This window comes from Triturus cristatus, chromosome 3_2 (assembly GCF_964204655.1).
Source record: "Triturus cristatus chromosome 3_2, aTriCri1.1, whole genome shotgun sequence".
NCBI lineage: Eukaryota > Metazoa > Chordata > Amphibia > Caudata > Salamandridae > Triturus > Triturus cristatus.
This window is the reverse complement of record NC_140584.1, coordinates 225441719-225468560: the sequence shown is the minus strand read 5'-3', so window position 1 is coordinate 225468560 and position 26842 is coordinate 225441719. Positions and strand designations below refer to the sequence as shown.

General features: G+C 42.4%; 1 protein-coding gene across 1 annotated transcript in view; it reads left to right on the top strand.

Moving 5' to 3' along the window:
* LOC146857060 (von Willebrand factor D and EGF domain-containing protein-like) overlaps nucleotides 1-26842 on the top strand; it is a 1714722-nt gene that overhangs the window by 1250940 nt on the left and 436940 nt on the right. Inside the window, 3 exon segments of the mRNA XM_085647013.1 lie at nucleotides 11476-11590; nucleotides 14898-15148; nucleotides 21267-21486. Coding sequence (XP_085503139.1) covers nucleotides 11476-11590; nucleotides 14898-15148; nucleotides 21267-21486 — 586 coding nt within the window.

Here is a 26842-nt window from a genome sequence, read left to right as displayed (position 1 = left end):
AAGACAGGTTGACATCCTCCACTGACCCATTGTGTTCCGGTAAAGAGAGGAGGTCAGGGAGAGGTTCACTCTCCTCTTCTATACCCACATCTGTCACAAGGAGCATGCTCACTTAGGCCTTTCAAAGTGAGGCTTAAGTCGGTTATGCTCCTTGACTTCGTTTTGGGCCAGTTCAGCAGTAATGGAGAGCCCTGGGCTCTACTGGCTCCATGACCCACACTTTATGGCCAGGTTGAAACTCCACCAGAGTGGCCTTCTGGTCATACCAGAGTTTCATGACTTCTTGACTGGCCTCTAGGTTTCTTTTTGCCTTGTTCCAGAAGTGGTGCATCTGGTTGGAGAGGTCATACAGACACACTGAGGCAATCCCATCATCTCCAAGTGACACCTGAGGTCTCCCTCCATATAGGCAGTGTGATCCAGGTCATTGCCTAGCACATAATCGACAGCCCTGGCAGGGCTCATAGCAACTTTCAGAGAACCTGAGACCCCCCAACCTAAGGAGAAACAGAGCCACGAGTAGATGGCTCCCGCAATCGTCGGCGACTACGACTTGGTAGACTGTGTTCAGTAGGACCTGCTCTGCAGACACTAGCTGACACTTTACAGTTGTGATGCTTGCTCCTGTGTCTTGCAGAGCCTCCACCCGCTGCCATTAATGGTGACCCACTGACTAAAACTTTAAGTACTTGCAGGCATGTGGGCTTTTGGCACCATTTCTTTATCACCCAGGGAAACTAGTATCACCTCTGTCTGTCCCCTCAAGCTAATTAGGACCATTCCCTCCCTGAGCACCAAACTCACCAACCCATGTGTCTACCCACTGATGGGGCTCTGTGCCCTCTTGGATCTTTTGTAATCCACCTTGGAGTGCCAATACATGTAGCACTCAGTACAGTGGATACACACCTCCCTGTCTTATGATCAAATGACCCATTTTTTCTTAGGATGAGACTGGGACTGGTTACCACAACTGCTTTGGGAAATATTTTGTGGGCGTTTGAAGAACTCATCTTTCCTCTGTTGGCAACCCTGGCCATCTTTGTGGGAGTACCCCGCAGATACCCTTTTGGGACACTATGGTGCTAGGCAAGCTTGCTGGGGTCAGTTGCCTTACTTTCCACTAGGTGCCGGTGTAACTCAGGAACACAGATACTGAATATGTGCTCTCTCATGATTGAACATGGCAACCCATTATAATCACTAACCTTGCTGCCCCTCACCCAGCCATTCAGTGCCTTATCGAACTGCTCAAAAAACTCTACCCAGGCTTGGTTTGGGCAGCTTCCGACTGTCACTGAATCTTAGGCGATAGTTTTCATGGGCAGCCCAAATTTGGCAATTAAAATGGCCTTCATAGGGGTATAATTTGTTTGATCCCCAATCTCTCAGTTTCCCTTCCAAGTGTTGGCATGTGTTTCCACAGACCCCCCTCTCCAGTACTCCTCAGGCAGCCTGTGAACATTCAGTGTAACCTCAAGGAGAAAACCATTTATCAATGTCATCTCCCACCACATAACTGGCTCAAGCAGAAAACCATTTGTCAATGTAATGTCATCTCCCATCACATAACTGAGCACCAATTCTATGTGTATGCAAACCATTTTGTCTCCATCTGGTACATTACATATGCTGCCAACATCACTGCTGGAATCTGCCTGCTCTTTTAGACTCAGTTTGTGAGCCCTCAGATGTTTCTTCTCTGCTAAGGCCTTTCCAGCCTTTTTCTCCTCAACTTCTATTTTTCAGAATGAGTTTGAGGAAAAAATTTAAAAAGCCAATTATGGAGAATTTAAAAAATTCAAAATGGTCTTGGATGTGGATGGGTAGTGTAAACCGAGGTACTATATGGCACTGCACAAACACAAGTCCTATCCTCACAGCTGGTCACTAATGTTCAATGTTCAAAATTAAGTTGCTGGTTGACTAGGGTATGAGCCCACATCAGGCAGCAACCACAATCCTAGTCAGGATAAGTGTAAGGCAATCCTCAATTAACCTTTGCTTATCCTCTAGTAATTTGGCACAGATCAGTCAGGCTTAATTTAGACGCAATGTGTAAAGTATTTGTGCAACTCTTTAAACAGTAAAACAGTGAAAACATTACACAAAATGAATCCACACCAGGTTAAAAATATATAACTCTATTTAATAAATAAGGAAAGACCAAAATGGCAAAAGTCCAATAAGTAGAACGTGAGACATAAATGTTTCAAGAATAAACTGTAGAACAGCGCCTAGAAGCAATAAGGGCCTATTTGACAAAGTCAAGCGTTCAGGGCAACCAGATATCCCAAATTGGTGCTTATTGCTTTTTACAGTTTATTCTTTAAAAGTTGAGCCTGGCTGCTCTGTGCCAAGCTACCAGTGGGTTAGCAAGGTTAATTTTGGGTTGCCTTACACTTACCCTGACGAGGATTGTGGTTGGTGACTGATTTGGGCTCATTACCTAGTCAATCAACAATCCAATTTCTAACAATTCTGCACCAAATACCTAGGCATTAGGTCTTTAAGGATGTGGACCTTTCTGTCCCCACCAGACACTGCACTTTTACTGACACCATTGTTGCTTAATCCTGATGGGGCTGATCCACAGAACTAATCTGAGACATCATCCTAAACTTAATACTTTTGGTATTCACAGAAGACATTTAGTAGTAGTAAAGTTAAGACTACTAACTTTACTACTACTAACTTGAGACAAAATCCTAAACGTACTACTTTTGGTATTCACAGATGGCATGTAGTAGTAGTAAAGTTAGGACTACTAACTTTATTACTACTAACTTGAGACAAAATCCTAAACTTACTACTTTTGGTATTCACAGATGGCATTTAGTAGTAGTAAAGTTAGGACTACTAATTTACTACTACTAACTTGAGACAAAATCCTAAACTTACTACTTTTGGTATTCACAGAAGGCATTTATTAGTAGTAAAGTTAGGACTACTAACTTTACTACTACTAAATGCCTTCTGTGAATACCAAAAATAGTAAGTTTAGGATTTTGTCTCAAGTTAGTAGTAGTAAAGTTAGTAGTCCTAACTTTACTACAGCTTAATGCCTGCTGTGAATACCAAAAGTAGTACGTTTAGGATTTTGTCTCAGGTAAGTTCTGTGAATCGGCCCGATATTTTTTGGCTTTTAGGTTCATTTGATTTAGACTCACTTCATGAGGTAACAGAAGTTTCTTCTTCTCTTAGGCCCTTTCAACCTCAATCTTTTTCTCCTCTGCAGCCAAATCCCACTTGGATACATGCAGTTGAAACTCCTTCTCAGCCCTCCTGTCCTCAAGCTCCTTAGGGGACAGGTTGTAGGAAGACATACACCTGACAGGAAACTTCAGTCTGGTGGGCAAGTTGTTCTTAGAGGCCATGGTCAGACAATTCCCATCCTCTTCCTCTATTACTTCCTCTTCCTACTCCTCCACATCCTCATCTTGCTCTGCTGTTGTAGTAAGCAGTTAGTTGGCCTCTTCCAAGCCCTGAGGGATTTTGTGGAGCTCCTGCTTTCTTGACCTCCTGGTTGCTGGTAGCCCCATCTTTCTGCAAACTTCCTTCAGCTTTGCTACAGTGAAGCATTCAATGTTGCTGAGACACATCTGTATGCTTGCAGGCAAGAATTACAGGTGCACAAGTTAGTCGAGAATGGAACTCAATTTGGAAAAAGGGAAAACAGTCAATCAAAGAGAATTTTAAAAGAGGTTGAATCTGATGTCAGATAATTTATATGGGATGTTTAGTTTTGCACAGAATTACTGAGTTGCACTGCACAAACAAAAGTACTGGATCCAACAACTGAACACCAATGTAAGAAATTGGAATATTGGCTCAGAGGGGTGAAAGTCTCACTCAGGCAACAACCATAATCCTTGTAAGAGCAAACTACAAAAGGCAATCAAAAGCACAAAGCAGTCAGGCTTTTTTTAGAAGCAATGTGTAAAAAAAATGCAGCGCACAAACAGTAATATAGGGAAAATACAACACAAGAAAAAAGCCAAATCATTATAAGAGGATAGAGCACATTTTAATAAATAAAATGATACCAGAACAACAAAAATCATTTCAGTAGAACTAGAGATATTCAACTTAAGATTTGTGAAAATATGAAAATAGCGCCTAAAACCACATAGCACTGCTCAGAGTCATCTGGTCTGGGAAAGTCACAACTTTAGGCTGACAACAATGGAGGGCAAGTCAGATAGAGGGACGAATTTAGACCTGCTGAAGAGTTACCTTTTGAGTTTGGCATGTAGAGTTCTGTTAATTGTGGAGGAAGCCGCGAGAAGGAGGGAGACTGTCACTGATGTTCATCTCTGTAGTGTGAAGAGCAGGCCGGGCATCTCTGGATCTTAGTGCTGGAGCGCAAAGAGCCAGTCGTTGGAGATCCGCAATGGCAGACTCAATGGGCTGTTGTTGCTGTAGTATGGAGTGCAGATCTTGTTTGTCTCTGGCAGTCACTGTAGTACAAAGAGCAGATCTCACCAGAGCTTTGCATTGGCAGTCATCACAGAATTTAAAGTCTATGCACAAAGGGGCATGCTTGTGGTCATAAAGAGTCCAAACATCAGAATTTCACTTTTCTCTTTTGGAGGAGCTCAACAGGATCAGAAACTCACTCTAGTAAAGGCCAGCATGGCTCAGGTAGGTGCAGTTGCGGGTCCTTTGCAGCAGGTCAGCTGGAGAGTTGCAGGGAGAACTCTGGAACATGGCTGTGTCCCTGTAGCTTACACAGGAAGATGTCCACCTCACCCCTGGAGCCACTCACATTTGCCTGGGATGAAGGTAAGCAGTTCCAGTCTACCTTCTCATACAGCAAGGAAGTCTTCAGCCGCAAGTCAATCCTTCTTCTATAATGTCCAAAGGTCTAGGTGTGTTCTGATGAATGGCTCTGGAGGTCCAATATTAAACCTGGTGCCATACTTTGTTTCGGGGGACTCACTGAACCTACCCCCACATGTGGTTCTTGAAAGCTCATCCCCTTAAAGGGTCCAAACTGTCTGGGGTGACAAAAAACAGGGCAGGGGTCAGGTTCCCCGTTGTGCGCAGAAGGCAAAGTCCTTTTAAATACGGCGCTGGGCACAGCCCCTCTCAGTCATCCTGGCAGAATTCCCCATCCGGTCCACACCTAAGCCTCCTTTTTTGTTTCTGTATGGAAGCAATAGACACACCCCATCAGCAAAGCCATTCACAGTCATGTGGCCCTGGGCATTGGCAAATGGCACAAATGGTTTGGATAAGAAAATCCCATCTTTTTAAAAGTTACATTTTTAGGAATGTAACTTAAAATCCAATGTTAATATTAAAAAGAATTTAAAATACAATATAGTTGACTGTAAACAGTATAGCTCTATCTGCTCCCAGTCCAAAGTCATCACTTATTAAATGTAACAGTGATAGTCAATGGGCGAGATAGGCCTTACACAAGTGAAAAATGACTTTAGAAGCTTTTCACTGCAAGGAAATGTAAACTGAAGTACACATTTCCTACATTTTAAATACAACACACACTGCCATATGAGCCTTTAGGACCTACCTTAGCAGTGACATATAAGTGTTAAAAGGAAGGTTTAGGCCTGGGGAAATATTTATTTTAGATCAACAACAGAAGAGTGTGTCCATCAGGTATGAACAAGTGCAGAACGATATAAAAACGTGAATCACTATATTTTTATATTTTTAAAAGAACCCTCACTCACCAACCTAGTTGGTGACATGCTTCATCATTGGGTTCCCACCGGAGAGACCGAATGTCTCCCCGGTGTGCTGCGACGCCTGAATTACAGCGGAGCTGGTTTTTTGTGTGTGGATGCAGTGCAAAGGGTGATAGTGAAAGTTAAAATATGCCACAGTTTCAACCAATAAGGAATTTTAATAGTGGTAAACCGGACACAATTAAAAATAATGTGGCGGACGTTAAAAACTGGTGATAATTGGGCCAGCTACGTCCTAAATCTAGTGCAAAGTGATTAAAGTGGTCGACATGTTTCTGCTTCTGGCGTTAATACACGAAGCATTCTTCAGGACCTAGTGTGAGACCACCACGGCGGTATACGCACGCTAAGGCGTACCCTAACCTGTGGGGTCTAATACCGCTTTAGACTTACGGTCAAGATTACCCTTCAGGAATTTCTGAGAGCTTCAGTTCTGTTGAGGCAAAATAGAAAAAACGACACAGAACAAACAAACAGTGATTCACACAATACATATATAATTTCACAGGAAACAGGCTTGGGCTAATAACACAAATATTGTGAATGTATTTCATGCACACACATGGTGGAAATTTCCCATTACTCTGAACCTACGGGAAAAATCACTCGTATCAACCCGTGTTCAAAAGGTAAAATCATGTGTTGCTCATTAGCGCTATAACTGATCGTGCCGGAAAAGTGCTACACCCTGGTTGGGGGTGATATGGCAAAGCAGCCTGAGTGTATCGCCTGCACACTGATGGTCAGCACTGCACTCTGGCTGACTTCTAGGAGGCGATAAAATGTTAAAATAATGCTTGGTTTGTGATGGAGATTCAAAGGATTATCGTATCGCATGGATTGGTGAACATCAAGAAAACCGATAACGGTGCTTACGTGATGTTCAAATCAGTTTCACTACATGAGTCCGGGTGGGAGGCGGGACTTATAGTCACACTCTGGACAGGGAGTGAAAGGATAAAAAAAGTCAAAAACTTACATGTTTGGAGTAAAGGTATGGAAATCCGTACGGCAGAACCTTTACTTACTACTCCAAAGTCACCAGCCCTCTGCAAACCTACTTGGCCCTCCTGCGGACTCGGATATTGATGTCCGGGTCAGCCGAGAGGTAAAAGTAGTATGCGTCTCCCAATCGGGAGGCGTAACGTCATCGCGTCTGTCACGTGAGATGCTAACGCGGAAGGAAACAACTAGACTGCTGACTGTTAGAGGCCAAAGTAAGCTTTACAAGGCTTCCGGGAGAATCGTTAGACTCAGAGAGGTTTGGATTGGTGCCAAAAGGATCTCAATGTCACGGAACGAAAAAAAACGCTTTGTACATAATGCTAGTTATGCGTACTCAAGAGGATGCATAGACTGCTAAGCAGATGTATGCGGCTGTTTTAGCGGAAAAAAACCCTTTCTTGATGGATTTTATAAGGAGGAGTTTAGGGTATTAGATGGTAGTTGCAGCGTTTACAATATTTTTGAACGAGGCATTGAATAAAGTGAAAAAAGTGAGAGTCACTGCCTAATGGGTCTTCAGGACAAGTGGAGCAAAAACTTTTTGAAGACCTGTTGTTCACATTGGCAGGCATCTGCAGCAAACTCAGTCAAAACGCAGAGTAGTGATGTCTTAAAAGGTAGGTAGTATACCACAGAGTGACTGGTTAGAGGTTTATCTTTCCAACAGTATTAATTTTTTTCAAAACATATTATCTTTTTAACACAGTGCCCCATGGGATGTTATCGTTAAAACCCGTAGTATGTCACTAAATCTATTCGAAAACATTGGGGCATCCTTATGAGTAACAACTTAAAATGGGACAAACCCCTCTTTTCTTTCAGGAAGGCTAGAAGCATAAAAGATGCCCTGGTACACACGAGACCACGAACATTATCACCTGACAACATCCCGTCTGTCCTACAATCCTGGGGACTTCCCAAAGTAACAGGGCATTTTCCATGTGGGCAGTGCAGTGTGTGCCACCTTACGAAAGCAAGCAAGACTCTGAATCTCGAACAAGACAAAGTGTGGAGTCAACGTACACACACGAACTGTAACTCATCCAATGTCATCTACCTACTGACATGTCCGTGTGGGATCAGATACGTTGGAATGACCACACGTAAAATCAAACAACGCATTGTCGAACATAGAAGCACAATCCGTTGTGGGAAAAGTATAACCAAAATGACAGAACACTATGTAGCCCTCAAACACACCCCTGACGACCTGACCTGGACTATAATTGAACAAATCAATCCAGGGATTCTGTTCGAAAAAGAACAGCGTTGGATCTATCGCCTGTCTAGTCATACTACGGGTTTTAACGATAACATCCCATGGGGCACTGTGTTAAAAAGATAATATGTTTTGAAAAAAGTTAATACTGTTGGAAAGATAAACCTCTAACCAGTCACTCTGTGGTATACTACCTACCTTTTAAGACATCACTACTCTGCATTTTGACTGAGTTTGCTGCAGATGCCTGCCAATGTGAACAACAGGTCTTCAAAAAGTTTTTGCTCCACTTGTCCTGAAGACCCATTAGGCAGTGACTCTCACTTTTTTCACTTTATTCAATGCCTTGTTCAAAAATATTGTAAACGCTGCAACTACCATCTAATGCCCTAAACTCCTCCTTATAAAATCCATCAAGAAAGGGTTTTTTTCCGCTAAAACAGCCGCATACATCTGCTTAGCAGTCTATGCGTCCTCTTGAGTACGCATAACTAGCATTATGTACAAAGCGTTTTTTTTCGTTCCGTGACATTGAGATCCTTTTGGCACAAATCCAAACCTCTCTGAGTCTAACTATTCTCCCGGAAGCCTTGTAAAGCTTACTTTGGCCTCTAACAGTCAGCAGTCTAGTTGTTTCCTTCCGCGTTAGCGTCTCACGTGACAGACGCGATGACGTTACGCCTCCCGATTGGGAGACGCATACTACTTTTACCTCTCGGCTGACCCGGACATCAATATCCGAGTCCGCAGGAGGGCCAAGTACGTTTGCAGAGGGCTGGTGACTTTGGAGTAGTAAGTAAAGGTTCTGCCGTACGGATTTCCATACCTTTACTCCAAACATGTAAGTTTTTGACTTTTTTTATCCTTTCACTCCCTGTCCAGAGTGTGACTATAAGTCCCGCCTCCCACCCGGACTCATGTAGTGAAACTGATTTGAACATCACGTAAGCACCGTTATCGGTTTTCTTGATGTTCACCAATCCATGCGATACGATAATCCTTTGAATCTCCATCACAAACCAAGCATTATTTTAACATTTTTTCGCCTCCCAGAAGTCAGCCAGAGTGCAGTGCTGACCATCAGTGTGCAGGCGATACACTCAGGCTGCTTTGCCGTATCACCCCCAACCAGGGTGTAGCACTTTTCCGGCACGATCAGTTATAGCGCTAATGAGCACCACATGATTTTACCTTTTGAACACGGGTTGATACGAGTGATTTTTCCCGTAGGTTCAGAGTAATGGGAAATTTCCACCATGTGTGTGCATGAAATACATTCACAATATTTGTGTTATTAGCCCAAGCCTGTTTCCTGTGAAATTATATATGTATTGTGTGAATCACTGTTTGTTTGTTCTGTGTCGTTTTTTCTATTTTGCCTCAACAGAACTGAAGCTCTCAGAAATTCCTGAAGGGTAATCTTGACCGTAAGTCTAAAGCGGTATTAGACCCCACAGGTTAGGGTACGCCTTAGCGCGCGTATACCGCCGTGGTGGTCTCACACTAGGTCCTGAAGAATGCTTCGTGTATTAACGCCAGAAGCAGAAACATGTCGACCACTTTAATCACTTTGCACTAGATTTAGGACGTAGCTGGCCCAATTATCACCAGTTTTTAACGTCCGCCACATTATTTTTAATTGTGTCCGGTTTACCACTATTAAAATTCCTTATTGGTTGAAACTGTGGCATATTTTAACTTTCACTATCACCCTTTGCACTGCATCCACACACAAAAAACCAGCTCCGCTGTAATTCAGGCGTCGCAGCACACCGGGGAGACATTCGGTCTCTCCGGTGGGAACCCAATGATGAAGCATGTCACCAACTAGGTTGGTGAGTGAGGGTTCTTTTAAAAATATAAAAATATAGTGATTCACGTTTTTATATCGTTCTGCACTTGTTCATACCTGATGGACACACTCTTCTGTTGTTGATCTATACTAGCCCTGGGGGACTAAGAGTGGCTCCAAAAAACTCCCTCTCTCTCCTGTTGTTAATTTATATTGAAATATTTATTTTGCCAGTTCAGGATGGCAGTTTAGAAGTGTACTGCAGGTTGCAGTGACAGGCCTCAGACATGTTTTAAAAGAGTACTTTAGTGTGTGGCATAATGAGTGCTGGCCCGCTAGTAGAATGTAACTCACAGGCCTTGTGCACATGTAGTGACATTCACTAGTAAATTATATGTGTCAATGAGGTGTAAGTCAATTATACCATGTTTGATGGAGACACCACCATCACTTTAGCATTGGTTAGCAGTGGTAAAGTGCACAGAGTTGCATGCCAAAAAAAACCAACAAATTCAATAAAACAGGACGACTGAATGCAAAACGTTTGGGGCATATTATACCAAGGATGTCAGGTCTAATAGTGATCATGACACAATAAAGACATTGTACATGATCTACACAAAGGTTAGCTCATCTAGCATTTCGATAACAGTCTGTGAGTTGGAGACACCACTGCTAACCTGCCCCCATGTTCTTGTCCCAGCAATCCTGGAGTGAAACTGGCAGGGTTCTGCACCATGCACACCTACCATGTTATGAACATTTCTAAAACGTTAACATGAGTCATTGTCAAGCAGAAAGTATAGTGGTGTCACATGGCAGTCCTTATTACCAGCTGGAGTGAAGGCTTGAGTTATGATAATTTATCCATACCACACAAGGATAAGTATATGCTAGGCCCGGTTCTTTTAGAAACTATTTAATTTGCTTTTCCTTTTAACCCTTATGCTACTGACTTTGAAAAATCACAGTACCTGGTGTAAAAGGAAGTCGTCCTACTCTCACCATGATATACAAGTGGTGTGATTGCAGACACTATGACGTTTGGTTCCCTGCCTCAGAATCTACGTGGTCTGCCGAAGGGCTCTCACAAAGTTTGCTACAATCTTTAACACTCTATTATGTAAAGTCCTTAACAATATCACCACTCACTTTGCTAAATTCTACTTCCTCTCTTTTTCTGCCACTGCATTGCCGCGCTTGATCCCTCTTTCCTACCTTCTGGCCAGAAGCTCAAAACCAATTATGCTCTATTAGCTAATGCACAAGATGTTGAGATTCTGGCACTTAGGGAAAGACCCCTGTATCAACTAGCTGCTTGTTTATTTCTTTCATCTAGTCCCTTACTTCCCTCTCTCTTAGTCACTCATTTCATCATTCCTCTGTCTCAGTCCCCCCTCCTCCCTTTCAGCTTTGATGTGGCCTTCAGGGGTTGTGTCACAAGCATTATCACAGGGTTTCCATATTTAGAAGGGATATGTTATGATTAGTTCTGAACAATCTGGAGGATAAGTGCTGTGAAACTGAATAAAGCACTCCTGCTTTAATTGAGAGGACTATCAGCAAACCAGCAATTATTCACTGGTAGAACCCCAAAGCAGGGCCTCTGTGAGTATTATTTTTTACCTTCTCTATGTAAGAGAAAACTATTATTTTAATAGTAAAATTGTTATTCTTCATCACTGTAGGAAATGTGAGTGTATTCTTCATGCCAAATGAATGCCTTTATATGTGATTTCTTACAGGAAAAGGCATGCATGATAGACGGGTTGTGTTACGGAAAAGGAGAATCAAGCCCTTCCAGTCCATGTCTCCTTTGTGAACCCACGATTTCCAAATTCACATGGTCTAATAAACAAAGTAAGAATCGAAATCCGATTGAGGTTTACTGGGTATTGTTTAAGAATCAGATTTCTTTCGCCATTGTTCTTTTGCAAACATACTAAGGAATATGATAATGGTAAACAAATTAAGAATGTTCTGGAATGGTCCAGCTAAAGAGCAAATTTGTTGTGTCTTGCTTGAGATTTATAGGAACAACCAGCCCAGCAAGAGAAGAGGGCTTACAGTTTCATTTTAATATGTTTCCATACTTAACAGATTTTATGCTTTGCAACTTTTGCTATACTTTTTGAAATCGTTTTTTGGTAGTGTTGATGCAAATATATTAGTTATCCTAAAGAAGACAACATAAAATTGGTGTGAAATTCACATTTAAGTAGACACTTATATTTGAATACAGGAGAGAACATAGCTAATAGTCATCCATATATTCCATTTGACACAGACAAGAGAATGTTTCATAAGTGAGCACTTGAGCCCCCAGAGTGAGCGCCAAAGGGTATATTTGGCTGTTTACCAACCCTTCCATATACCAAGACCGTAGGGTGCGGTATTTACCAGGTCCAGTAAATATGTCCTTTTACAATTATAACTCAGAAATGGACCATGACATACCGTACTGAATTCTGCATATGTCGGTAATTACAAGGCATGTTTCACCAGGTAACTTTTCCTGGCAGTGATGGACAGGAAAAATGACATTACAACATGTGCCCTAAATTGGGCGGGTGCATTGGTGTAATGAAAATTGAGGAGGCCTCCCTGCAAGGAACGTGAAGGGGCCCCCCGGGCTCAATCAAGAGCTTTCCGGCAAGAGTGCTGTGCTGCGGGGGCCTTTGTTACGCCCCTGGGCGGGTGTTGAATTGTTCTCCCTCTGATGGCTCCTACTTCATTGGAAGGTTGGAGAAAGTTAAGGTCGGTTCGTCTCTAAATGAGCAGGGCTGACTGAGGGTTTGGTGGGCAGGGTATTTTTGTTGCATTTGTGATGGAGTACACTGCCCACCAACCACAAAATCAGGCCTCAAGGCTAAGGCGAATTAGGGGGCTGCATTGTTTACTCCATTAATACTGAAAAGAAGAATAGCTAACACTGGATGAGCTCGGAACCTTAGATGATTGAAGGACAATTTAACCCCTTCGCTGCGGCGGAAATTCCGCCGCAGCGCTGGGGGGTGCGGGGGGTCAGCGCGGTGCATTCATTTGCATCCTTAACTCGTTCCGTGCTCATGACGGAGCCACTCCGTCATGAGCCACGGTTGGGCTGTGCTCATGACGGAGTGGTTCCGTCATGACTCCGCCCACAGCGCTAATCGCCCGCACAGGCGGGGAATTAGTGCCGCGTGGGCGGCGCGGCCGCCAACGGCCGCAGCATGACGGAACCACTCCGTCATGAGCACACGGCAACCGTGGCTCATGACGGCGTGGTTCCGTCATGAGCACGGAACGAGTTAAGGATGCAAATGAATGATAAATGTTTGTAAGTTGTAATTGGAGGGGGTGCATAAATAAACAAATTACTATATCCCTCTGATTTAATGCCTTTCTGAGAGAGATTTTGTTCTAGGGAACTGCAAAACAGATATCTCACTCTGACCCGAAAGCCATCTTTAAGAATGATATTCAGAATGTGATATATTTTTCCTGGAACGCTCAACAAGTTTAAACCGGTAAAGGATGAATAAAAAGGATTACTCTGAAATGTTGAGAGAGGCTTGGTTAAGGCAGGATTTTTTAAAAATCGTGATACATCTGACACAACATAACTTTGGGGCTACTGCACTGCCTTTTTAAGGTTACTATTTCTTTAATATTTTCTGTTTTATTGGATCAAATGTTTAGAGAACGATACTTTTAAGCATTGTGGAAAACAATAGAAAGAACAGGAAATGTTAAGCTTAAAATGCACGATTTGGTGAAGATTTTCACATTTATCTCAAAATTAAAATCACATTTAATCTCCCAAAACTGAGGAGGATGTTGCATTTGGTCACCTGTTTCTTTTAAATTGGGCAGGTCTTTATGCTCCAAGCCTTTCAAATTTCCCAGCACACAGTATTTACCCTGCTTTCTGGATTTTAGAGTACAACATGCACAAAACACATTGGGGGATATGTACAATAGAAGTGGCGGAGCGTGTCGTTAGCCTCCTGGGCTGCACATAAACAATCATAAAATGCCATTTTGTAACTTTCATGAGTGCAGCTTCATGCATGCACTTTTTAGAAAGGTTTGTTTATGTACAGGAAGGGACACGTTCCTGTACATAAACAAACCATCGCATTTTGCTTTTTTCATGTGTGCTGCACAAGGCAGCACACATGGAAAAAGTAAAAATGAGGAGAAATAATGCATTTCTCCTCATTTCGCCAACTTAAGACCAGGGTTTTCCTGGTCTTAAATTTGGTGCTGCCTCCTATGTACGCAACCCTTGAACATAGGGGGCAGTGTCAAATACAATGGGTGTTGGGGTGGAACGCCCACCACAACACCCACTGCACGCCCCTTTCACGCTAAACATAGTGTGAAAGGGTTCCTTATGTACAATCCAGCTTTAAGCCACGTTAAGTAGCTTAACGCTGCCTTGTACATCAGGCAAGGCCTCTATCGCCACGGGAACGTCGCAAAAAGTGATGTTCCTGTGGCAATAGGGGCTTGTACATATGCCCCATTGAATGAATGAATGAATGAAAGGAGTTTTTGTAAAGCGCGATGGCTACCCTGAGGCGTCCCAGCGCTAAATAGACCTGCGTGTGCGTAAAGGATAGAGGAACCTAGTCTGTAGTGGGAAACAGCAGCGTTTTTAGCCCCTTTCGAAAAGAAAGATGGTTAGATTCTGAACATAGATGGAGAGGAAGAGAGTTCCAGAGTTTTGACGAGTTGTAAGAGAACAAAATGCCAAAATGTATTTGAACGAAATTAAGTAAAATAAGGGATACAAAATGATCCATTACTGAATTAATTGACAAAGCAATGTGTTTATTTGAGTGATTTAGGACTTCACATTCAGGAACATGCAATTGGCAATTACTAACCTGATTAACTGTTCAAAATATAAGTAGAGAACATTTTAACATTTCATAATATAAATGGGATTTTCAGAAACTCATTTCAGGGGACTAAGAAGATTTTACAAAATCAATGAAATATGTATTATGGAGTTATTAGCAACATTTTAGCTCAGTCGATATCTCCTCAAATGTATATTGCAGTGGGGGGCCACGTGAATTCATCAGATACTAGGCAATAAGTAGAGCTTTGTATGTACATATTTCTGGAAAATGTAGCTGTGCTTTAACTCCCTCATTGTTTGTTGTTTTTTTCCTAGACCACCTAGCTCCTGTCTTCCAAGCCCCTTCAAGAAAGTTGAAGACATTTTTTAATGAGAATTTTGTTTATCAGTTATCAGCAATGGATCCTGAAGGAACAGCTGTGTTGTTTACCCTGGAATCAGGACCACAGGGTGCCTCTCTCTCCCCTGCTGGTCTCCTCGTCTGGAAAGCCAATTCTTCGGAATCACAGTTATTTGAATTCACTGTTTCAGACGAGTGTAATGCCAAGAGCAGACACTTTGTTGAGGTAATACGTGATTAAAATTATGTAGCTTTTTTCAGTGAAATTAAATGTTTTTGTGCATTGCATATCGTAATCTTGAAAATGTAAAATCTTACTTAGAATTGTATTCATTGGAAAAAAAGGTCTGTTACAGTGACCTTCAAACAAAGAATTCAATTCAAATCCCAATAATCAACATATTGTTGATATCAGTGTTGGCATCTATATTACGAGCATGAGGCATATCATTTGACCATGTGAAAGCTTGGCAGTGCAGCATGCAGGTGGACAGCCTGCCTATAATCAAAACATTTGTGCTTTTCTTGGCATTTGTAATATTTCCAGATTCTGGCACAGACATATAGGTCTGGTCAGACCAGGGGATCTGTAATGGCTTAGCCCTAATAGACGTGTGTGTGTGTGTGTGTGTGTGTGCACGCCTGTGTGTGTGTGTATGTGCGCGCACACATATAAATTGCCTAAGTGTGTGGCTCGGGTGATGTGTTGGCATAACCTGGGAGCAGTTGGTTCAAATGTGGTGATAATAGTTATATGTGTATCCATGACATATTAACCAAAATGATGGAAATTGTGGCTAATTTACTGAATGTTGTGCATTTTTCAACATTGCAAGGTTGTTTCGTGCTCCACACAAAACAGTTTTTTTGCTGCTGCAGCACTCTTAATGCACAAAGAAATCTGAGTTTTCACATGTTTTATTTAATTTAGGTTCTCTTAGTGGATGCCATATGGCACCTGCATCGCTTAGACTTATCACTGTGATGAACCTGACCCTACCATCTTAAACCACAAGCAATTCGAAAAATATTCTATTGCATTACTTAGTTTTATCGTGCAAGTAGCTGCCCTTTAAAGTAAGACATCACTCTTTTATAATGTAGTCAATCTGGTAATCAAGATACTATGCATGCATGTTCAAATTAGTGGCATTTGGTAACATTATCACTTTGTCAAATGGCAAGAAATGACAAAACAGTGCCAACTTAACAATTTTAATAAAAAAAGATAGCACCATGGAGGAAGCTAGAATGCATTTCACAAGCCTCAGACCAGCTCTCGTAGCCACAAAAACACTGATGTGCATCAATCCTGCACGAGTAGATCTATTCATGTCCTTTGTACACATGACAGTAGATAAAGAAGACCACACCTGAATGTCACAGCAGGACACACAAAACCAGTGCTGAAGGACGTTTGCAGAGAAGATCCTTTAAAGGCATGCCAATTACCACACCAGTTAAGCTCCCAGTTCTTGCTTTTTTGTCAGCTGTGTGTTGTTTTCAGTTTTGCATTTGCCATACGTATGACCTCACAAGTCTTCAGCACTGACTGAAAAGGTCACACAAGGAATGTGCAGCAAATGCAGTATTTTGTGGGGATACATTCTGAAATAGGGCAACAGGTGCCGGAACTTTCTTTGGAACTTTTCAGGCAGCATGGCTTCCAAATTGTAAGTTGGGTGAAAAATCAAAATGAGAGCACCTAGAAGTCAGTAGAGCCCAGCTCAGAGATACATTTTAAGCATAACTGGTTTTCTTATGGCACGTTCCTTGACATCACAGCCCATGTCTGATGAAAAGGAGATTATATGTTTTTAATCTCTCGTTGCCCTTCTGAATATGGAAATTAATACTATCCCGTGGGCTCTCACAAATGCTAACATGGAATAGCTAAAATGGGTATACCTGCACCCTGTTTCCCCGTGTGGCTGTCTTGCTTCAGACACCGCATCAGGAAAGCAGGACTTGCAGTATTTATTCCATAGCAGTTAGGCTCAGAGACCCAAAGCTTGTAGTTTGACTTTCCCAAAAGCCATTTGGATTGTTCTCAGTCATGACCTAGGGAAAGGTTTCTACCTTGATATTTTATGGACTAACTCTCAAACACCTCTGAACCAGGCTCAGACACTGCAGGCTAGCTCTTAAGGATCCTTTCCATGCACTTTGAGAAGTTAGGACTCAGTCGGCTCTCACGCATCCCTGTTTCATAATGAAATACTTCGGCCAAGCCTCAGTCCTCAGTAAGCACCCACAGCTGGACTTTAATCTCTATCAGATGATTCTCACAAACTCTCTGCATACCTTGGAACTCCCCTTAGCAGACCCACAGAGAATGGCAACCTGTCCCTACAAACCTTCTGATATGACCAGTCCACTCTCTGACACCCGTAGCCGGCCATCAGAGACCCTCAACAAAATGACCAGCGGGTGTTCATAATTTATGGGGGACTCTTATGTAAACCTGATCTGGCAAACCTATTAGTTTATTTTAAAGACTCTGCCCCACCCCACTGTGTTTTCAACCCAGTGGAATGCTCAGTGAATGTTTATCATATTCAGACCTCCTCAGGAGACCCTTAGTGAGCCTTATCTGGTATGTGGTGTAGTGATTTGTACACCATGCAATTACCTCAAACTTGCCTTGGCACTAGAAACGGAAAAGGAGATTGTGAAGAAACCAGGGGACACAGGCGCTAGGAAGCAATCACGATTTTAGAGCTCTGCGGAATGGAACAAACAGGATGTCTGCACATAAGTTGCCAGTAAGTGAGTTTCATAGCCTAGCGGCAAGTGTAGAAAAAGTACTCCCCCCTGACGTACCACGGTGATGGCTTAGTACCATGCAGGAATTATGCAGAAGAAGACATTAGAATGCATGAAGGCTGAGAGCGAATGAACATTTGCAGAAGGTAAATTGATCCTTGATGACGAAATGTCTTCAGAACGAAGACATCCATTTGTAAGCGATTCTTGGTGTGACTGGAAATAAAATGAGGGACTACAGTGGTTTAGAAGCTGCAGCTCTGGTAGGCAGATCAATTAGAAGGTGGGTAGCTGTATTCTGTATGCAACAAAGACACTGATTTATACAGTCATGAGAATCCAGGAAGAGAAAGTTACAATAATCTATGTGATTTAAGATAGTTGCCTGTATCACCGGACATGGTGATTGAAAAGGTAATAGTTATTCTAAAGTAGAGGAGGTGCAGTCAGGAGAACATCCACAGTTAAACATGAAGAGTGTTTCCCTCATGTATTGGTGCACATTGAAAAATCAGGTCACAAAATAATTAGGTTTTGTTTGAAGAGCAAGGTTTTCATACGTGTTGAGGATGTATTTACCTTCTTTTTTACTTTCTAAAGAAAAATCTAATCTCCTTATGTGTTGTTTTTCAGAGCATGATATTCTCTTGTTTATATAGGAGTTATACAAGAGGGCAGAAGAAAATTGCTAAAATTTGACAAATACCATGTTCCGTGAAATCTCCTTGGCAGACAATCATGTCCATTGAGGTGGAGCACGCAGTATTAGAAACACTATGATGTTTAGATAATAATAATTAATTGTGGTGTGTTTTCTTACAGCCCAGGGGCGATGCCTGTAACCTAATGATCTGTAGGCATCGGAAGTTATTAGAAAACGTAAACATGCATGGTACTTGAATGATCAGAGGGAGAACTAAAGTTCGGTATCAAGCCTTGGGAGGTATAGGTACCTACGTAAGGGAGACTGGAAGAATACATTGTAAAGTTTTGGAATAAGATGCAAAAAATATGACAACTGTTATTCTCAGTGCATGTCTGCTACCTCATGGTCAGCAGTCACAGAGAAAAAGTCGGGGGAAAACCATGACAGGCATTTGTCATCACACAAGGTAGACTGGAGGGAATTTCTATGTTGTAAAGAAAAAATACAATTTTCTGTGTGATCCCCTGACTAGCCCACCAGGATGAGGTAGGTTAGGCTTTCATCAATAAGTTTCTGAGGTCATACAAAATTTGAAAGTATATTGTTATACTTTCTGTACAGTACTGATTTTGATATGTGCTATCAAATGAACAGTGCTCTATGAACAACAATGCTGCCACAAGTTAATGATCCGTGCTAGCAATAGATAACTTATTGTCTATACTACATTCTCTAGGACAACCTCTATATACCTGAATTTTCCAAATTGGCAATATTTTTTTGTTTATTGTCTCAGGAATTATGTTTGTTCATGTGACAAATACAATATTGAACAACCGTGTTTATAAAATGAAAATATCTCCACGCTTTTCATTATATCTTCATATACCAATGCGATCTTGATACTTGGTTTGCACAACTACATAGCCCTGAATGCATCAAAAAATAAATATAGGGGCATATTTATCATACTTTCACTCATTGCAACGCAGAAAGCCACCTTGCTGTGCTGCGTGAAAGGGCTGGAATGGGCTGCATGTAACATCATATGGCGCATTCCTGTCCTTTCCTTGGACTGGAGAACTTTTGGATGCCTAGCAGGCACCCTTGCACCAGGATGCAAGAGTGCCTGTGTTGTAAATAGGCCTGGGCAGTAAATTCTTTCCGTTCGCGGAATTTGCGGAATTTGGGTAATTTCGCCTTCCGCGGAGAACGCGAAAATGCCCAAAAATCTGCGTTCCGCGACTTCGCGAAATTTTTTGCTTGTTCGCGTTCTCAATATGCGTGTTCGCGAGATATTTCACCCCGAGCACGCAAAAAGCAATCGCGAACAGGAAAAAAGTATCGCGAACAAGCAATTCCGCGTGTTCGCGGAATTTCTGCGTGTTCGCGGAGATTTTTTACCGTTTCGCGGAGATTTGCGTAACGCGATTACGCAAATTCCGCCCACCCCTAGTTGTAAACAGGATTGTTTGTGCAGGAAGGGACACCTTCCTGCACAAAAACAATCCTGAGAGGCATTTTTCTCTTTCAATGTGTGCTGCAGAAACCCAATACAGTGAAAATATCACCATATAGCTAGTCACTGCAGGGGCAAAGTATTCTTAATTGTTATCATATCCCGCTTCTCCACATTAAGCACCCAGCCTTGTCGGCTAAACGGCCCAAATAAAGGTAACTGCGGCATGCATTAAAGGTGGGTTTTCTTAGGTCTAAATCTATTTAAATTATCAGATGGCGCTAAAGCATTTTACGCTACAGCTAGGAAGGTTACATATGTAGGCCTTTTATCACTCTTTTCCAGTTACGTCAGTAGATGGGTTAATGCACATCACTGCTGGAATGTGAGATTCAGCAAGCATGCTGCTGGTGCATGTCCCATATTAGACTACTGTGACTCAATTTAAAATAAAATGTGCAAATTAGGTTTATCCAATTTCACACACTGAATACAAATTTTGGGTACATGCACTGTGAGAGTGAATGTCACCTCACAGTTCCCAGAATTGAAAAGCCATCAAAACCTAGCCTAAAAAAGGACCACTTAAAACGATGCACATTCTTCCAGCTATTTTGCAAAAAATGTGTCAACGTTTGATTTTTGCGATTTTGCTAATTTAGTCCTAGGTAGAGGAGAATTGAAGCATGGTACTCCAATATGCAGAAACATTAAAACATTTGCACAGCTTGAGTGTCACTCTTTAAAGTACTGGTTGTGTGGCCCGAATACATAATATCTTTAAGCAGGCTGGACAGATATCCAGTTCCCAATCCAGAAATGTTAGGTTGTCAGGAACTCACAGAATTGAGCATTTGCTGTTACTCTTTTTCTTCAAACTGGCTTGGACTAGAAGGACCCATAATCAATCCCTTATGAAAACATTTCAAATCAATACCTTAATAAGTAGTTGGGTGATAATTATGGATGGTTGTACGCTAACAGTAAAATTGACTCCCACCAACCAACTAGTCTCCCCAAATGCTGCCATTGAAAACACCTAAGTTAGTGTTCTGTTTGAGCTGGCACCTGAACATCAGCAAGACTCAATCTTTGTATTGTTTCTCTGAAGGCCCATATTATATGTAATATTGTGTTGCATAACAACTGAATGCAAATTAATCCATCCCAGGTAGTTTATCTGACCAGATCCTTGATCTTATTAGTGATCAATGTGAGTCAGTGACTATAATTTGCAGTATTTTTTATTGGATACAATTGAAAATCAAGAGTAATAAAAACAACATAATCATATAGGCAGATGGTTTCATAGAATAAATAGAATAATGATGTACTATTTAACCAAGACTATTACAGTTTTTGCGACAACACATTGCAGTGGTTTTCATTACGGCCACATACTATTGTTGTAGACGTGGAATGCGACAAATGTCCAACATAAGCTAATATGTGCCCTTCCTTACATATTTCTAGATTATAGTGAAACCTTGCAGCTGTTTGAACGGAGGAAAATGTGTAACCAGCATAACCTCACCTGCAGGAAGTGGTGAATACCTGTGTTTATGCCCTCTTGGATTTAGGGGCAACTTCTGCCAGGAGAACATTGACGACTGCAAATCCAACCCATGTAGGAATGGCAAATGTATCGACAATGTGAACAGTTATAGATGCGAGTGCCCTGCTGGTTTGAAAGGTAATATATATGTCAAATCCAAACGTGGATTATTATACTGCAGGATTAATGAGGACTTTTCTCCAGCTAGTTGCACTGTCCAAGAAACTCATGTTTTAATTGATAGTAATCTTTGTGAACATAAACCCTGCTTACGGTTCATTGCATTGGCTGTGACTGACTTCATTGCACAATATTAGCCCATTACAGCATAATGCCTGGTTACTTACCAGTAAGGTTCATTACTCTGAGTCTATGACCTCCCCATCACAGTCCTTGCATCTAGGAGCATCAGCTCCTCCCTGCAACCCTAATCAAGCAAAACTAAAAAAAACACATACAGCTCCCATCCTGTCCCTCTAGGTCACACCCACATCCTGTGGGATATAAAAACTCTGACCCCACACCCAGAAATCCTGTAATCCAAAGCAAATGAAGCCGAACACAGGGAGGGAGGGATGGGAACGAAGACTGTGATGGGGAGGTCATAGACGCGGAGAAATGAACCTTACCAGTAAGGAACAAGGCATTACCTCCTATTCCGACCTACCTGTCGCAGTCCCTACATCTGTGAGTGGATTTCCAAGCAACCATCGGCTTCATATAACACTGGTGCAGAAACAGAAATTATCACAAATGCACAGCAGCATCAAAACCTGCAGAAACCTCACCGCCCTCCACCAATCTGAAATGCGACAGAAAGGGTGTGGCGAACTAAAAGAGACAGCCAGCAGAAACCTGCAATGTACACAAGAAGCAGCCACCCTTATTGTGTAGGGGCCCCGAACTGAGCCAGGCACAGACACACCCATGAACACAAAAGCAGCAACAATGGCCCACAACAACCACCAACTGAGAGTAGACACAGGAGGCCTCAGACCCTTTCCAGCCAAACAAGAAGGAGCAGCAAGTGAAGCCACAGCATAAATGGACGAGCACGAGATAGAGATACCGAAAGGCTCAGCTTGCATCAAGAACTGTGCCAAAGAACCTTAACTGCAGGCTGATGGTCAGAACAAAAAACAAGCAAAATCAATGCTAACGAGCAGTGGCAAGTAGAAGGCCCCCATGGAACAAACGGAGGACCGGCCCCAGAACCATCCTATCCATACAGTGTGACAACAATGGTTCTGAACACAGCAAGGAGCCCAACACCCCAACACATCTAGCAGAGGAAATATCCATTAGAAATCACCATGAGGGCAAGAAACAGACAAGAACTACAACCACAGGCTCAAAGGCACCTAATGCAAGGACTGCAACAACAATGGCACACCCAAACAAGGAGACAGTATATGCACCACGGGGTCCCAAGAAAACAACTTCGCAAGGGGCCTACCACCAACAGCATCATACGCATACATTTTGAAACTCCGGAAGCCCAACAGCCGCCCACTGTGCACACAACGGGGAAACTGCTAAGCCCAAACAAAACCGTTTTGAAGAAAGTACAAGAACATAATCATTGACACAGGAAAAGCCAACATAATTATGCCAGAACACCATCTGTGAAAAGAAACCCCACTTCTGGAAGCAGACTGCATAGCCGGTTTCCAAGAATGCAGATTAAAGAGCGCAACTTCAGGAGAACAACAAAAAGATACAAGGCCCAGTCTCCCAACAGCCAGCCTTCCAAGGGTAACCTGGCAAGACCTCCCCCCAGACAGACTGGGAAAGCACAGCAGACATAGGGGAAACCTCCAACCTGGCAACAACGGAAACAGAGGAAAGGCATACATCAACCCTCCCAGCGAAATGACAGTGCATTTACCGAACAAACCCCACTCAACAGACTCAAAGAGCAAAATTAGGCCCACAACTTGATCCAGTGAGTCACAAACAGAGCCACGATGAGAACTCCAAACAAATGCACCAGGACCCCAAACACTTCCTTCTTTAATGTCAACCCGACCCAGAAGAAAAGATTCAGCACAAACACCAGCATCCAGCACCAAAGGAAGAAGAACTGCTCTCAGAGACAGCAGACACTGTACCGGCCGCTGGCAAGTCTGATTTGTGAACACATTCAAAGAAGCCACTCTGGCATTCCCCTGGAGATATAAAGCATCTCACCCAAGAGACGACCAAACTCAACAGAACTTCCTGTTACAACACCACCGAAAGAAATGAACCAGTGCCAACGGCACCACATAATGCTCACCAGATGGAAGACCACTGAGCCACCTGGCAAGACCAGAGAATTGGAACCGAGCTGTGAGCAATGACAGCCCCACAACCCAGTTTGTTGGCATTTGGTGTCAAGACCACACATTTCAGGTGCACAAACGGAGAACCCTTTTCCAGATTCCCCACATCCAACCTCCAAGTTAATGCTTGCAAGCTCACCTGCACTGCAGAATTAACTTGCATAAATGTGCGACTCGGGCGACCAAAGCAGAAGGATGTGAATTAACAATGAAAACAGAGGCAACCAGGCACAAAGAATGACCCTGAAAGGAGCAGACATGAACCCGTGAAACCGCAACCCAATGACTCGCCGTGTAAGCAAATAAGACCAAGACAGTCTTCAGCACTGACATAAGAGACCTCACCGTGTTAGAGAAAGGAACACTTACCAAACCATTGTGTGGAAGACCCCATCAAGAAACAGCAGTTGCTGCAAGGGAATCAAGGAGATCCCACCAGGCCTGTCCATCAACCAAACCATGGCAAAAAACAGCAGACTACCAGAATCCAGACCTGAGCTGTAGAATTGAAAAGGAACAGAACAACCAGTCAACAAAGAAAGGGAAATCCAGAATTCCCTGAACAGGATAGAAGCCCACTAAAAGGACCAACACCAGTACAAACACTCCAGGAGAAATAGAAGTCCAAAGGGCAACATCTAAAATGGACAATGGACCACACCCAAACATAACCCCATAAACTGTAGTGAAGCCTGGTAAACTGGCACAGACAAAAACGCGCACGTAAATTCAGAGAAGCCAGAAAAATCCCCACTTACAGAAAAGTGAGAATTATTTATGAAGACACCATTGTGAATGAAAGTAGTGTTCAGGACGTATAAAGGCACTGCTTATAAATCCAACAACAGCCAGGAAACCCCAGTTGGAGCACACTCCACAGCCTAAGCCACAACATATCCCATGCAGCAATAGATGCACCTGAGAACCTTTAGAAAAGCTGGACTAAAATGCAACTACCGCCTCAAAATAGCCAAAGCCTCAAAGGGATCATAATCACGAAACATCTGTCAGGAAAACTCAGATAGGCCACCGGTCTTGACTACCATATAGTTCAAAATTAGAAGATTCGAATTACCCCAATGAGGCTCATGTCGGCCAAACACTGAAAGCACTGTTTGATATTTGACCACCTTAGGAACTTTGACAGCAGTGGCAGGAATCAAACCCATGTGAGACTGTGCCACCAGAGGTACAAGATTTGCCAATGAGCTATAGCTTCTTGGCTGCTCCAAAACAACCACCACCAAAGCTAGGAACTTGAGCTGCCGAACACCTAGTCCTGAGTCCTCCAAGTGAGAAGCACCGCCCCCCAAACATTTCCCCAAACCAGAGATGCACCAGCGTCCCCCAATACATAACTGAGACACACTGCTTTGGTACACGAAGCCCCATGCCAGCAACATGATTTAGGATGCAGGAACTCTGATACCCCAGGCAACCCAAAACTAAAAATAGGCACGAATACAGACCCTTGACCAAAAAATCTTTAGGACTCTCACAATGGCCCCTTTTGCCTGCTCCTAGCAACAAACGCTATCAGGAAGCCAACCACACCAGGGCCCCTTTAATCAGCATTACACCTGGGGCTGTAGAGACTGCATCCCAGACACTAGCATATGTACTCTGTACAATTGCACAGTCAAATAAGAGCTCCAAAATAAAAAAACAGAATTCACAAAACTTTACAAGCGTTACTCTTGTCCACTCACCTTTGCAAAGTTTTGAGAACTGAAAAATGTAAAACTACGTCCTTGCCAAGACAAATCTCTGCAGAGCGTTTTCAGCTTATGAGGGGGCTTCCGGACACTTCCTTTCCAGTCCTTAGATTTCAGGACTCAGGGCTTTTTTGATCAACTCACAAAAACATTTTGATCTATGTGAAATAACAAGGGGAGTTTACGTTCCTGAGTCCATTCAGAGAGGCATTTAAGAGCACGCAAAAGAGTGCTTGTGCATGGTTGGGTGACTAGGCATCTTTGTTTAGTTCAATGAAAGAAATAGAACTATCAGACCTCAAAACAATTATTTGTAAAAGGAAAGTCTAGGGCTAGAAAAGGTACTTCTTCAAGACTTAGGGCCATATGTATCAAGCAAAATTGCGATCGCAAACGCCGAAATTCGCCGAATTTCGGCGTTTGCGATCGCAATTTTGCTAAGTGGTATGTATAAAGGCAAATCTGCGTGCAAAATAAGGAATTGCAAAATTTGCGATTCCTTATTTTGCAATTGCATCTAAGGAATCGCAAATTTTGCGATTCCTTAAATGCAATGTAAGAAGCACCAAAAAAGTGCAATTTGGCCTTAAGGAACCGCAAATTACCACCAACTACAGGTTGGTGGTAATTTGTGATTTCTTTCAAAAATGCATATTTTTGCATTTTTCAAAGTGGCATGTGGCGCACACACATGCCCTTAGGGCATGTATGTGCGCCACATGTGCACCCATGCTCATTTCAGGGGTGCAACAGGGTGTCCTTTTGACACCCTGGCACACTTGAAATTGCATTCTCAATTTGCGATTCTCTAATTGAGAATTGCAAATTGAGAATGTCTTCCCATTCATTCCTATGGGCCTATAGGCCCATAGGAATGAATGGGGAGGTATTCCTTAATTGCGAATTGCAATTTGCAATTCGCAATTAAGGAATATGTAGGATTCGCAAAATTGTTTGCCAATCCTACATACATAGCATTTTGCGATTCTCAAATAGCGATTCTCTAAAAATCGCTATTTGAGAATCGCAAAACCAAAGTTTCATACATATGGCCCAAGAACTCTTACAAATAAATTACAGATGAATAAGAATAAATATAATATTCAGCATTTAGCGACATGTGATTACTATCGTATACGTTTTAGTTATAGGGGCATATTATCAAGCCAGGCGATAATTTTATAGCCTGGCTTAATAATATGCCCCATAGTTCTTAAATGTTATCTTCAAATGTTTCAAATATACGCCTGAGCTAGCAGTCTTTTGCTGGTCAATTAATTGCGTCATCAGAAAGGCCCGATGGAGACTGCCATAAGCAGGAATGTAATTGCAGGCCCATTTGCTATTTGCGGCTTTGGGAACTTTTCCTTGCAATGACATGTAGCTTTCAAATTGTTTGAAAAATGTACGGCTTACATGAATGCCTGAAAGATGATTGAATTTTACATATTTAAG